Here is a 14,866-nt window from a genome sequence, read left to right on the forward strand (position 1 = left end):
TTTTTTCAGCCATTCTCTCATTCTGTACTACCAAACAAATGTAGGCAATTCAATAGATTCATTTTGTCATACTAAATTTTAATGTTTTTCTATATAGTTTTAATTTTTGTCTGTAACACCTTGTTACTAAGGGAGAGAAATTATGATTTTATAAATAGTTTCTGAAAGAAGTTTGAGTTCAAATGGTTCAACAGAGTCTGAGAAGTTGATGTAGTAAGAGTGAGGAGGTGTAAATGTTGTCAAACTCCGAAAATGTGTGGTACAACCTCGAAGTCTGGCAACATCTGTGGAGACACCAGTATGATTACTTCAGAACTGTTCTGAAGAAGAGTCATCCTAGACTTGGAATATTAACTATTTATGTCTCCAGAAATGTTACTAGACCTGCTGAGTTTTGCCATGCAATTTTCTGATTTCAGATTTCCAGTATCAGCAATATTTTGCTTTTATATAAATGTTGTCATTGGGCATTTCAATGTTGGACTTTGACATAGAATACATCAATTGTGACCTTGGAAGTAAGAGTTATAAGTAGGATGTGTTAAAGTTGCACATGGTTTTATAACCTAAAGACTGTTGAAGCAGTGTTGAGGTTATTGTGTTTCAGGTTGCTGGACATTAAAATATTGTCAGGGCTGTGGTCATTTCCCAAGTGAATCCCAGATCTCATATTTCTGTATGGGGAGAAGTGATATGGGATGGGGGCAGAGTAATCATAGCAACAGTGTTGTCCATCTCACAGTTTCTCAGTCGGACAGTGGAGGGACTGAATATTCTGCTCCTGTTGCTGCCAGTTTCAGCATCATTTGATAATGGTTGTATTTTAATCTTTCTAATTTCCTGACTTATCCTGTTTGAACCTGATTATTCTGGAAATACAATGTCTGATTGAAGAGCAAGTCTGAAATCTATTTTATATTAACTGAGAAATAAAGGCACATTTTAGAGGATTAAATATTGGATGTGGCTCCATCTCTCTACACAGAGATCAGCACTAGAGGCAGTGCATTTTTTTTTTGATGTGTAAGTTAATTGTCTGGAGCTGGGCTAAATTTAGAGACAACCCAAATTCAGAAATGTCGTAAGCAATGAGGTTAATAACAGCCATTAAGAGAAGGTAGATAGACTGATGAAATGGGTTAACACATTGCAAATGAAATTTAAATAGGTGTGAAGTGATGCGTTTTGGTAAAAACACTGAATTAAATGGTACAATTTCAAAGGTGGTGGAAGCAAAGAGAGATATTTGAGGGTGGAAAGGCGCTTATTTTTGAAGATTACAGGACAAGTTGAAAAGGTTGCTTTAAAAAGGGTTGCCTTGTCTTTATTAGGCAGATACAGATACTACAAAAAGTCTTAAAATATACAAAAATATATCCTATGTACATTGGTTAGGACACACTTGTTATATTAAGGCCATTTCTGGCTATACATTTTAGGAAGGATTTCAAGGCCTTGGATGTTGCAGAAGAGATTTATTATAATGGATGGGGCACATGATCACATTGTCACAAAGCTAGTCTCTTTTTTTTCTAAAAGCTGTTCCTTGGCTCAAGGAGACTCTGCCCTTGATTTTCTTTTCCCCAGAGAGGCAATAAACTGGGTCAGGCTCCGATCAGTCTGGCTTGGTACAGAAATGAAAAGGATTTTGAGAGGCCTTTTGTTTATATGTAAACAGATGTGACTTCAGGCCAATGCGGTCATGTTTTAGAGGTGACCTGTATAATGAAAGGGGAGTGGACAGTGCTCTAGCTAGCTGAGCTGAGTAGTTTTAGTTCAGTCTGACCTGGTGAGAAGTTCAACAGTGAGCTGTGTGGAATATCTATCTCTCTCTCCTTCTAACTTCAATCTGTAAGCATGTGTTCCATTTATATTGGTTTTTAAAGGGAGTTTGCTTATTGGGACTGTTGTGTATATTCAGAACAGCATAATTTAAGTCTGGCTGGATAGACTAAGTTCTGTAAGGCTTCTTTTTTTTGTGTTTCATTGTGTAATTTCGTGAATAAATTTTTGTTTGTTTTAAAATCTAGTAGTCAACCTAGCTAACTTAATCGGGGAAACTTTCACTGTGCACTAACTGAAACAAATTGCAAAGTTGTGGTCTGAGCTGCCTGCTTAAGAATGTTTTGAGTGGTCTCGAATAGTCCATAACAATATGAAGAGACTAGAGAAGCTGAAGCTCTGAGAGCAGAGATGGTTCAGAGAATCTTCGTTATTTGTCAATAATTTTAATGGAGTAAATCAGGAAAACAGTGTTTGTGGTGGCAATCAATAACCAGATGAGACAGACTGAACAGAATCAGAGCATACATTAATATTTGGTTTCGTTTATATACCACAAATTACTGTAGTTTGGAATGAACTCACTGAACACAGACTTCTAAAATTGCAAATTTTTAAAATTTGCATTATATTTGAAGGGAAAGTGTTTGCAGGGCTTGAGGGACGAACATGCAATGAGATCAGCTGCTTAGCTGTTAAAGCGCAAAGGCATAATGTTGTGTGGCCTCCTCTGTGCTAAATAATTCTTATAATGTAAAGCATAGAAATGAAGTGGTTGTAGAACCTGAACCTAAACTGCTTATTTCACCTGGAGTGTCGTGTAAGGACCTAGAGGGAAAGGATCATTCCCAACCTCAAGTTCAGGGAGAGAATCCTATCATGCAGACTTTATCCAATTCAAGAGTTCTTCCGGTTTGACGAGGATAGGAATGAAACACAAAGTTTCAAAGTCACTTATGTTTTGTCATTCAGGTATGGGACAGTGTGAAATGTTACACTATATATTTGGAATAGATTTTTGTCAGATCAATGAAAGCTGTCCCCTACTTCTTGCTATTTGCTTTCTACAATAAAACAGATATTATGGATATTTTGTGATGGTGATTATTCTATTAGTTGGAGGGCTAGTAGGTTTGAGTGTGTGTATGAATCCATTGTTTCATCGGTGTCCTTTTTAATTCTGGGCAGTAGGTCACTTTGCTGTACATATGGTCACATTTCAATTCCACAGAGAACAACAGCTTGTCATACCGAGTAGAAGAGACATATCCTTTAAGGAAAACTTGTTCTACTAGTCTCGGTGCGCAGTAGAGCTCTGCCCCATCACATTGATATTTTGTCACTCTTCTCAATCTGGTGATCACTGGACCCATGTAGCATTCAAGTTGACTGGTCTGAGCTGCTGGTGCCTATACCTGTTAGGGAGGTTCAGGAAAGGTCAATCTGTTTCTGACATCCTTAAAGCAACAAACAACTGACTTTTGAAAAGTTTGTGTCAGGTATGACTAATGCCAACTGTGGATATTTAACAAACTTGCACAACACTTGCCAGTTCTGCAATTCATTTATTTTCTTCTTGCAGTGTTCCCTATGAATTGCCACTTCACTTAGAGAGGCTGAAACAACAAGCAAATGATGCCTTCTCCCGACAACAATGGACACAGGCCATCCAACTTTACAGCAAAGCCATTCAGCAAGCACCTGGGAACCCCATGCTTTATGGCAACCGAGCAGCAGCCTTCATGAAGCGCAAGTGGTAAGGATCATTCTTGCGCTAGTAACAGAGCTGTCTCTTGTAACTTGTGAATGGCAAAATTGACAATACACCTCTGTTGTGTTTTCTTTTCTGACATGCTTTTACTAAAACTGTCATGACTGCACTATTACCTGTTTAATATTTGCACAAAGTGGAATTTTGCAAATATGAAAGCGAGTTTTGTTCAATTTCAACCTGGCAAAACATTGGGCCCAAGTGAAAATAGGAGTAACCTTTGGGAAGGATTTCAAGAGATGAGTCAAAGTAAGGGGTAACTATTTGGACTTTGGAAGGTAGGCATCAATGTGGCAGGATGGTAGAGAGTGATGTAATCTTCTTGGGGAGCCCTTCAGGATTGAGGATGATTTATTTCCGTTTCAGTTTTTTTGAATTCTGAAATAGCTAATAAGACCAGTTCACACTTTGCAGACTCGGCCACATCTGGATCCGGTGGTGCTTGGAGACATAGGAAACAAGTTGCTGGAGATGTTTGATTGCTTCAGGGATATGTTAAGGGCATCCTTAAAGTACTGTTGTCATCCTGAGAGTCATCTTGCATGTCTGAATTTGGAGTAGAGCAATTACTTCAAACGTCTGCTGTCAGGCATACAAATCACATGTCCTGCAGTGTGGAGCTGGTTTTAAATGATCTTGACACTGAACAAGCAAGGATGTTGCTGTTCGACTGTCTTTCTTGCCATGTGAATTGGAGAATCTTGTGAAGGCAGTGCTAGTGGTACGTCACCAGCAGTGCCTGCTGTTGGTTGTCCTTGTCTCTAAAACCTGTACAAGTGGGGGAAGCACTGATGTCCAATAAACTGTGAGCTTGGTCTCAAGCTTAAGATCCTGGTCCCCAAATACCCTTTTCCCAAGTTGGTTGAAGGCTAATCTGGCATATTGATGAAATTCACCTCCTCCATCTTTGTCTGCATTTGCTGAGTAATATGGAAAACAGTGCATGTTTTCAAAGATTTTAACTTTGATCTTGATAAATGGGAGCTGGTTGGAAGAGGCCCTGTTTCTAAGCTTTAAGTGAAAGGTCTATTTTCTTGCACACTTTGGAGAAGATGTCACCTGCATAGTGGAGCTGCAATGATTTTAGTTTTAGATTGAAGGCAGTGTGAATTCAAAAGATTCCCATCTGTTGTATAGATTATTTCCAGACTTGTTGGTTATTTGCTGGAGATGTGTTGAAATATTATATGGGAACAGGATAAGGCCATTCAACCGTTCAAGCCTGTTTCACTATTCAGTGAAATCGTGGCTGATCTGTGGCGTAACTTCATATACCTGCCTTCAGACCATATCCCTTAATACCTTTGTTTAACAAAACATTATTTCTAAGGTTTAAAATTAACTGATCCTGCATCCATTGCCATTTACGAAAAAGAGTTCCAAATGTCTCCCACTCGTTGTGCACAGAAGTGCTTTCTAACATCTCTCCTAAACGGTCTGCCCCAATTCTCTGACTGTGCTCCCTAGTTTTGGAATCCACAACCAGTGGAAATAGCTCATCTTTGTCTACCCTCTTTTTTTTCATGTTTAATATTTTGATTATAGTGAGGGAGGTGGAGAAGAGGGTTGATACAATAACAAGGTTGCCATAATGGGTGACTTTAACTTTGCCAATATTGACTGGGACCCCCTTAGAGGAAGAGGCTTAGATGGGGCAGAATTTAAGTGTATACACAGTACATGGCTCATCCAACTAGAGGAGGGGCCATACTGGACCTTGTGTTGGCTAATGAGTCTGGCTAGGTGACTGACCTTTCAGTGGGAGAGCATTTTGGAAAGAGTGATCATAACTCCTTACGTTTTTAAAGAAAGCTATGAGTAAGAATAAGTCAGGACCTTGTGGAGAGGTAGTAAATTGGGGGAATGGCAAACTATATCAGTATTAGGCAGAAGTTAGGGAGTGTTAATTGGGAGGAGCTGTTATTGGGCAAGTCCACATTTTGACACATGGGAGTTGTTTAAAGACCTACTTATGAGAGTTCAGGACTGGCATCTTCCAGTAATGATGAAAGACAAGGATAGCAAGGTGAGGGACCCTTGGATAACGAGGGAGGTTGTGCATTTAGTCAGAAGGGTAAAAGAAGCATATGTAAGGTTTTTGAAGCTAAAATTGGTCTGGGCCATGAGGAATGTGAAGAAAACAGGAAAGAACTTAAGCAGCGACTTGGAAAAGCAAGAAGGGACCATGAAAAGACCTTAGCAAGTAAGGTTAAAGAGATTCCTAAGGCATTCTATACATACATTATAAAACCAAGAGGATAACTAGGGAGAATGTAGTACTACTCCAGGATAAAGGAGGGAACTTGTGCTTGGAGGCAGAGAATGTGGGTGAGATCCTAGATAAGTACTTTGTTTCAGTATTCACCCAGGAGAAGGATACGGAGGATAGTGAGATTAGTGTGGAGCCTGCTAATATGCAAGGGCGTTTTGGGATCAAGCAAAAAGTAGTGTTGGGTCTCTTGAAGAGCATTAAGGTGGATAAGTTCCCAGACCTGGATGGTATCTACTCAGGTTATTGAGAGAGGCAAGAGAGGAGATTGCTGGGGCCTTGACCAAGATCTTTGTATCCTCACTGGCCATTGGAGAGGTCCTGGAGGACCGGCAAGTAGCTAATGTTTCCTCTGTTCAAGAAGGGAAATGGGGATAATTCAGGAAACTACAGACTGATGAGTCTTACTTTGGTGATTGGGAAACTATTGGAGAGAATTCTTAGGGTAGGATTGATGCGTATTTGGAAAAATATGGTCTAATTAGGACAGTCAGCATGGCTTCGTGCAGGGCAGGTCATGTCTTACTAACTTGATTGAATTTTTCAAGAGGTGACGATGAGAGTAGAGCAATGGACATTGTCTACGTGGATTTTAGTTAAGGTCCTTCATGGTAGGCACATACAGAAGATTAACATGCATGGGATCCATAGTGACTTGGAAGTTGGATTCAGAATTGGCTTGCCGGTAGAAGGCAGAGAGTAGTGGTTGAAGGGTGTCTTTCCGGCTGGAGGTCCGTGACTAGTGGTGTTCCGCTGGGATCCATACTGGGACCTCTGCTGTTTGCGATAGATATGAATAACTTGGATGAAAATGTCGATGGGTGGGTTAGTAAGTTTGCAGACGACACAAAGATCAGTGGATAGAGTAGAAGGTTCCTGAAAAAGGGCTTATGCCCGAAACGTCGATTCTCCTGTTCCCTGGATGCTGCCTGACCTGCTGCGCTGTTCCAGCAACACATTTTCAGCAGAGTAGAAGGTTGCCAAAGGATACAGCAGGATACAGATCTGTTGTAGATATGGGTAGAGAAAAGGCAGGTAGAGTAAATGTGAGGTGCTGCGCTTTGCTTTTCCTGAAAATTTGATCTCTCATACAGTTAATGGCAGGACTCTGAACTGCATTGATGTACAGAGGAATCTTGGGGTTCAAATGCATAGCTCCATAAAAGTGACCACACAAGTAGATAAGGTGGTAAAGAAGATGTATTGCATGCTTGCCTTTATTAGTGGGGTAATTGAGTACAAGAGTCAGGGTGTCATGTTGCAGCTTTATAAGACTTGTTGTGGGTTTAACGGCTCATTCTTGTGCTGTATTGTTCTATTTCTGTGATAACACAGCTTTTTCTGACCCCAGTCTTCACTCAGATGGGGTTTAAGCTTGTTCCATTTGGGAGGATCACAGTTTGAATCTCATCGTGGATTAGGCAGAGTTTGGTGACAAGTTTGAAGTTGGACAAATTTTAAGGAGGTTGTCCGTAATCCATCTTAATTGACACAGTCAAAGGCCACAGAAGTGTTCGAGTTCATGAATGATAGTGTTTGGCCATGCTGTCCTCTAGGTTCTTTCCACAAAGCTTGAGCAGAAGGACAGAGTAGAGAAGGTGCTAAATAGACCAGAGATTTATGGCCACTAAGTGCAAGTAGAAGCTGTATTTCATTATTATTCTCAGCAGAGTCACAGCCTGGCTCTTGTTTTGTAAAATAACTCATAATCCCCCAGAATTTAATATAATTGCCATCTCATACGATTTAAAACATTCGTAACCTTGGGGGGGTGTGAATTTTAAAACCCTTAGACTATTGCGTATCACTTTGTTTAAAAAGCAACATTAAGCTTTTATTTTGAAGTTTAAATTTTTTTTTGAGTTCATTTGTTAGCAATAGTCTCTGACTGAGACCTGACGGTTACATTTATGTGAGCAGATGCTGGCTGCCTAAGATGATTGATAATGGTTATGATGCCAGAGTTCAAATCCTACATGGAAAAGCTAAAATTTACATTTAGTAAATCTGTTTTAATCTGAGAGTTAGTGTCAGGAAAATTGTTGGATTTTTTTTGTAAAATTCCAACCTGTTCACCAATATTCCTCAAAAGAGGGAATTTGGCCAGCCTTGCCCATGTGTAACTTTATCCCATACGACATTGCTGTTGATTAGCAGTTGATTAGATTAGATTAGATTACTGACAGTGTGGAAACAGGCCCTTCGGCCCAACAAGTCCACACCGACCCACCAAAGCGCAACCCACCCATTCCCCTACATTTACCCCTTTACCTAACACTACAGGCCAATTCACCTGACCTGCACATCTTTGGACTGTGGGAGGAAACCGGAGCACCCGGAGGAAACCCACGCAGACACGGGGAGAATGTGCAAACTCCACACAGTCAGTCGCCTGAGTCGGGAATTGAACTCAGGTCTCTGGCGCTGTGAGGTAACAGTGCTAACCACTGTGCCACCGTGCCACCCAAATGCAGTTGATTAGCAAGCAATTTATGTAATCTTGCCAAATCCCCCAATATTCTGAAAAATAAAGTGAAATAAAAACTTTTAGTCATGTGGTTCAATGCATAACAGCCTGGTGGTAATTTAATAATGTCAGAAAATCATTTCTAGTCTGCAGTCAGTCAGTTTCAAACAATGGAATGGTATTTTTAAAGACTTCGAGGAGAAAGTGAGGTCTGCAGATGCTGGAGATCAAAGTTGAAACTTTATTGCTGGAACAGCACAGCAGGTCAGGCAGCATCCAGGGAACAGGAGATTCGACGTTTCGGGCACAGGCCCTTCTTCAGGAATGAGCAGAGAGTGTTCAGCAGGAGAAGATAAAAGGTAGGGAGGAGGGACTTGGAGGAGGGGCGTTGGAAATGTGATAGGTGGAAAGAGGTCAAGGTGAGGGTGATAGGTCGGAGTAGGATGGAGGCGGAGAGGTCAAGAAGAAGACTGCAGGTCAGGAAAGCGGTGCCGGGCTGGAGGGATTCGGCTGAGACAAGGTGGGGGGAGGGGGGATGAAGAAACTGGTGAAGTCCAAGTTCATCCCCTGTGGTTGGAGGGTTCCCAGTCGGAAGATAAGACGCTCCTCCTCCGACCGTCGCGTTGTTGTGGTTTGGCGGTGGATGAGTCCAATGACCTGCATATCCTCGGTGGAGTGGGAGGGGGAGTTGAAATGCTGTGCTACAGGGTGGTTGGGTTGGTTCGTCCGGGTGGCCCAGAGGTGCTCTCTGAATCACCTACCACCCCACCAATCTCCATGTACAGCGCATCATCCGCCGTCACTTCCGCCACCTCCAAACAGACCCCAGCACCAAGGATATATTTCCCTCCCCTCCCCTATCAGCTTTCCGTAGAGACCACTCCCTCTGCGACTCCCTTGTCAGATCCACACCCCCCACCGACCCAACCTCCACTCCCGGCACCTTCCCTTGCAACCGCAGGAGGTGCAACACTTGCGCCCACACCTCCCCCCTCACTTCTCTCCAAGGCCCCAAAGGAAACTTCCATATCCGCCACAGATTCACCTGCACCTCCACCCACATCATCTACTGCATCCGCTGCAGCCGGTGTGGCCTCCTCTATATTGGGGAGACAGGCCGCCTACTTGCGGAGCGATTCAGAGAGCACCTCTGGGCCACCCGGACGAACCAACCCAACCACCCTGTAGCACAGCATTTCAACTCCCCCTCCCACTCCACCGAGGATATGCAGGTCATTGGACTCATCCACCGCCAAACCACAACAACGCGACGGTCGGAGGAGGAGCGTCTTATCTTCCGACTGGGAACCCTCCAACCACAGGGGATGAACTTGGACTTCACCAGTTTCTTCATCCCCCCTCCCCCCACCTTGTCTCAGCCGAATCCCTCCAGCCCGGCACCGCCTTCCTGACCTGCAGTCTTCTTCTTGACCTCTCCGCCTCCATCCTACTCCGACCTATCACCCTCACCTTGACCTCTTTCCACCTATCACATTTCCAACGCCCCTCCTCCAAGTCCCTCCTCCCTACCTTTTATCTTCTCCTGCTGAACACTCTCTGCTCATTCCTGAAGAAGGGCCTGTGCCCGAAACGTCGAATCTCCTGTTCCCTGGATGCTGCCTGACCTGCTGTGCTGTTCCAGCAATAAAGTTTCAACTATTTTTAAAGACTGCCATTGGTGAATCAGCCTTTTATTAATTACATTCGGCAGTAAGCACCCAAATTGAGATGTACGGCACGGAAACACCCTTTGGTCCAACTCGTCAAGGCTGACCAGATATCTTAAATTAATCTAGCCCCATTTGCTAGCACTTTTCCATATCCCTCTAAACCCTTCCTATTCATGTACCCATCTAGAGTCAGAGGTTTGAAAATTGAAATGTCTTCATTTGTGGCTGATTCAATGTACTCTGATCTCGCATTCACTGCATGAGAATTTTAACAGCAAAATATTTAAGATCACTTGTGTTCTCTTAAATGTACTTTTATTTGTTTGGTATTTTCAATTATTAGATCTGATCTATATTGATCTTCTATTCATTATAAAGATAGGCTAGCTGCTCAGTAACTTTGACAGCATGACCTCTAGTTTATTGATTAGAGTGTCCAATTTCTGTTGTCTTCAGGGATGGAGACCATTATGATGCCCTTAGAGATTGCTTGAAAGCAATTTCTTTGAATCCCTCCCACCTGAAGGCCCACTTCCGTCTAGCACGTTGTTTATTCGAGTTAAAGTATGTTACTGAGGCTCTGGAGTGCCTCGATGACTTTAAGGGCCGCTTTCCTGAACAAGCCCACAGCAGCGCCTGTGATGCATTGGACCGAGATATCAAGGCTGTGCTCTTTGCAAAGACTGACAACTGTGAGTTTTGACAATGTCTTTTTGTTCTTCAACTTTATTTGTGAACATTAGGGGATAAAATAATCGAACTAAGAGTGTAAGGCTGTATTTGTAAAAATAAAATCCCACCAACCACTGTATGGAGAAAGATACAGTGGGAGTGCTAGCACAAGCTCTCCTAATTTGGATTTACTGGCACCAGTTACCAGCTGCTAGCTGTGGGGTGAGGCGCTCAGACATCTAGAATTTATTGAAATTGCTAAGATGTAATTAAACTTTGTGGAACTGCACTGTTCCAGCATACAAATAGTCCATTCATAATTTTATTCAGTGTTTTATTCAGCCTTTTCTAATCTCACTTCTGTGCTTGCACCCCATAACCTTTAATATCCCATCTAGTCTAATCTTACCCTCTAGACTCTTCCTCTCCTTTAAAATCACAAATTATCTTTCTAAATGTATTGCCTCCTGTGTTTCTAAATTGAACTGCTTCTGCCACCTATCTTTGTCCTCCTACAGATTTTTCGTGATCTATCAGAATTTGCCAGACGACAATACAATTTATTTAATAAAGCCTTTAATATATCCTATCCACGTCACAGAAAGAGGTAGTTGAGGTCATCTAACATGCTAGGAGAAATCTGGAATTACGAGTTTTGAGATCATTTTTAAAGATGGACAGCGAATTAGAGAACAGGAAGGTGTTCCAGCAGACAGTGCAACTACCTTTCTCAATCAACCAGTAAAGGGGTGAGGGATCAGAGACAGCAGTAAATTGCATGAACCCCAGGGTCAGAGGGGGAAAAGTTGCACGAAGTACGAGAGTGGATGCGCTCAGATGGTAGGAGAGGCTGTGGAAAGGAGGACAGGATTTTAAATTTAAAATATTGGAAAGCAAAGTTCCACTTGGCCAGAGGATTGGAGGATAGCAAATGTGGCACCACCATTCAAGAAGGGTGATAGGGATAGACTAGGGAAGTACAAGACTGGGCTGGGAGAGCAGCCTATAAACTCTGTTGGGAGTGACTAACTCCACAGCCCCCCCTCCATTGATATTGAATAGGAGCTTGAATACTTGGATTCATGGAGACATGGGCAGTTTGTAGCTGTTAACCTCCTGTTATTAGCTATACCTTCAACATGAATGAAACGGCGGTTTTGATTAGCCTAACTACTCTGACAGTACCAGCCCTGGAGAGAGGGCAATAGCAACTTCAATTTTAGTAAGTTTATTTTATGTAACCAATGTTTGAATTGAGTTACTTTTTTTTTCTCTGGTTTTACAGCTGATGAGAAGAAGGCAGGAACAACCACCCCAATCCGTATCCGATCAAGCAGCAGGAAAGATTCCATCTCCGATGATGAAGTGATTCTGAGGGAACGAGGTTATGATTACAAGTCACGGTATTGTGGCCACTGTAATACCACCACAGATATTAAAGAAGCCAACTTCTTCGGGAGGTAATTTCCTAATTAAGGTGTTGTTTAAGACTCTTAAACCATTTGGAGTGTATACAGAAATCAAGTTTTGAATCTATTGCAGCAAAAAAGTGACTTGAAAGGATTGAAATTGTATTCGGAGCCTATTATATCCCTACTTGCAGGTAAAGATCCAAACTGAGTAAATATTAGGGAAGGGGATGCATTTCTTAGGTTACTTAGTAATATTCTTATCCTCCTTCCCAGAGGTTGCTGTTATACTCTAACCAGTGCCTTTGATACCTCCAATTTGGGCTAATCTGTTTGGCATACTACCCTGCACTCTCTATGAACTTGAACTCATTCAGAACTCTGTATCCAAACTCTCCACATCCTGTTTACTCATTACCCATGCTTGACATACATTGGATCAAAATTCTCAATCTTATATACAAGCTCCCCAAAACTTTAATGCTTTATATCTCTGTAATCTCCTTTTAGACATACAACCTTCCATGGAGTCTGCTGATACTGTACTCAAGTGACTTTGTATGGACATTATAGTTGTCAGGGTGGGACTCTGAATTGAGCTTTATTCTGATGTTATAGGCTGCACTTTTATTCACAATTCATTGGCTGCTAATTGTTCATCTTTGACTCAGTCATTGAAAACACTCATTGTTCTTAGTGCTGGAATAGTGACAGTAAACACACTCTGATTCACTGTCTGAAACTTAGTCTGCCGTGGGATATGAGAGATGGTCCTTGGTGAATAAAAGGGATGAGCATACTTAAAGGGTAGTCTAGTTAACTGGTTAAAATTGTTTGAGTTTTGTGACACGTTCCTGGCATGAATTTTTCTTACCTTTTCAGTAATGGCCAATACATTGTCAGCGGTTCTGATGATGGATCCTTCTTCATCTGGGAGAAAGAGACAACAAATCTTGTTCGTGTTCTTCAGGGTGATGAGTCGATTGTAAATTGTCTGCAGCCTCACCCGAAACACTGCTTCCTTGCAACAAGTGGTATTGATCCTGTGGTTCGCCTCTGGAGCCCACGACCAGAAGTATGACCTCTGAGTGTGACGATAGACCCTGTAGTGATTGTCCAAATAGGAGGGAACAAGAGCTAGCTGCTGATCCAACACTAACCCAACTAACACCGATCAGTTCTTTGGATGGTTATGATAGAATTTATAATTGAAGGGGAATCCAAAATTATGGATCATAAATATAAGACAGTAATAAATTCCTTTACTCAGTAGTTAAAATGTGGAACTTGCTATTGCATGGTTGAGGCAAGTAGCATCAATAGATTATAGGGAGTTAGATAAATGTGAATGTGAAAGGAATGTGAAGCTATCTTGGAGGTACATACATACGTGTGTGTGTGTGTAAGCACAGGCATACATTAGTTGAGCTTATTGGGCCTTTGTTATAATTTCTATGTATTATATAGAAACAAAATTCTAAATGGTTGGTCTTCCCAAGTTGCCATACAATGTGTTATATAAATTGGCTTTTAAATTGTACTGGATAAGCAGAAGAATCCTCCAACTAAACTTTGGGAAGACTGAAACCTTTGTCCCGGTCCCTACTACATACTGTACTCCCTAACAATAACTTCACCTCTTTTCCTGGCAATTATCTGAAGCTGAACCAGGCTATTCACAACCTTGATATTGTATTTGGTCCTGAGTTGAGTTCCTAACCACATCTCTGTGCCATTATAATGACTGCTGATTTTCATCTCTGTACTGTCACCTGTCCCTGACCATTTTATATCATTGCTGCATGCCTTTGTTACCTATAAATTTGACCACTTTGACACACACATAGCCAGCCTCCCACCATTTTACTCTCCATAAACTTTGGTCATCCAAAATTATGTTGCCTGCGTCCTAACTCGCATTAAGACTCATGCACAGATTATATGTGTTTGCTAACTTACATAACACTTACATTTTAAAATTCTGATCCTTGTTTTCAAATTCAACTTTGGTATACCTCTTCTTATCTCAGTTATCTCCTCCATCTCGAGTTTAATTGCTCCACTGTTGGTGGTTATGAATTCACATGCCAAGGCCCTAAACTGTTAAATTCCCTTCCTAAAAGCTTGTTGTCTCTGTTCCCTTCTTATTTAAGATACTCCTTTAAAACCTACTTCTTTGGTCAAACTTTTGGTTATCTGCTGTGAAGTCTCATGTGGCTTGATAATATTGAGATGCTCCTGTGAAACACACTGAGACACTTTATTATGTTAATGGCTTCATATCAATACGTTGTTTGGAATGTGACGAAATGAAAACAGTAAAAACCTCCCAAACAGATCTGGTGTCAATAGGAATCCACAAACAGGAGAGCAGAGCAGCACGATGATTCAGTAGTTAGCACTGCTGCCTCCCAACACCAGGGACCTGGGTTTGATTCCACCCTTGTGTGACTGTGTTTGTGTGGAGTTTGTACATTCTCTGTGTCTGTGTGGGTTTCCTCTGGGTGCTCCACTTTCCTCCCACAGTCTAAAGATGTGGAGGTTAGGGTGAATTAGCCATGCTAAATTTCCCCATAGTGTCCAGGGATGTGCAAGCTAGTTGGATTAGCCATGGGAAATGCAGAGTTATGGGGATAGAATAGATCTAGATGGAATGCTGTTCGGAGGGTCAGTATGGATAAGATGGGCCAAATGACCTGTTTCCACATTGTAGGGATTCTGAGAAGCCATGAGGAGGTATGACTTGGAAGTGCCGATGTTGGACTAGGGTGGACAAAGTTAAAAATCGCACAATGTCAGACTATAGCCATTTCTTCGTCAGGTGGA

General features: G+C 41.8%; 1 protein-coding gene across 1 annotated transcript in view; it reads left to right on the forward strand.

The window, feature by feature from the left end:
- Positions 1–14,866, forward strand: part of wdtc1 (WD and tetratricopeptide repeats 1) — a 45,144-nt gene that overhangs the window by 26,673 nt on the left and 3,605 nt on the right. The window contains exons 12-15 of the mRNA XM_043717461.2: positions 3,365–3,538; positions 10,416–10,651; positions 11,917–12,091; positions 12,923–13,115. Of these exons, the coding sequence (XP_043573396.1) occupies positions 3,365–3,538; positions 10,416–10,651; positions 11,917–12,091; positions 12,923–13,115 (778 nt within the window). The remainder of the gene's footprint in view (positions 1–3,364; positions 3,539–10,415; positions 10,652–11,916; positions 12,092–12,922; positions 13,116–14,866) is intronic.

This window comes from Chiloscyllium plagiosum, unplaced genomic scaffold, assembly GCF_037043375.1.
Source record: "Chiloscyllium plagiosum isolate Xiang-an unplaced genomic scaffold, Cpla_swu_hap1 HiC_scaffold_30, whole genome shotgun sequence".
NCBI lineage: Eukaryota > Metazoa > Chordata > Chondrichthyes > Orectolobiformes > Hemiscylliidae > Chiloscyllium > Chiloscyllium plagiosum.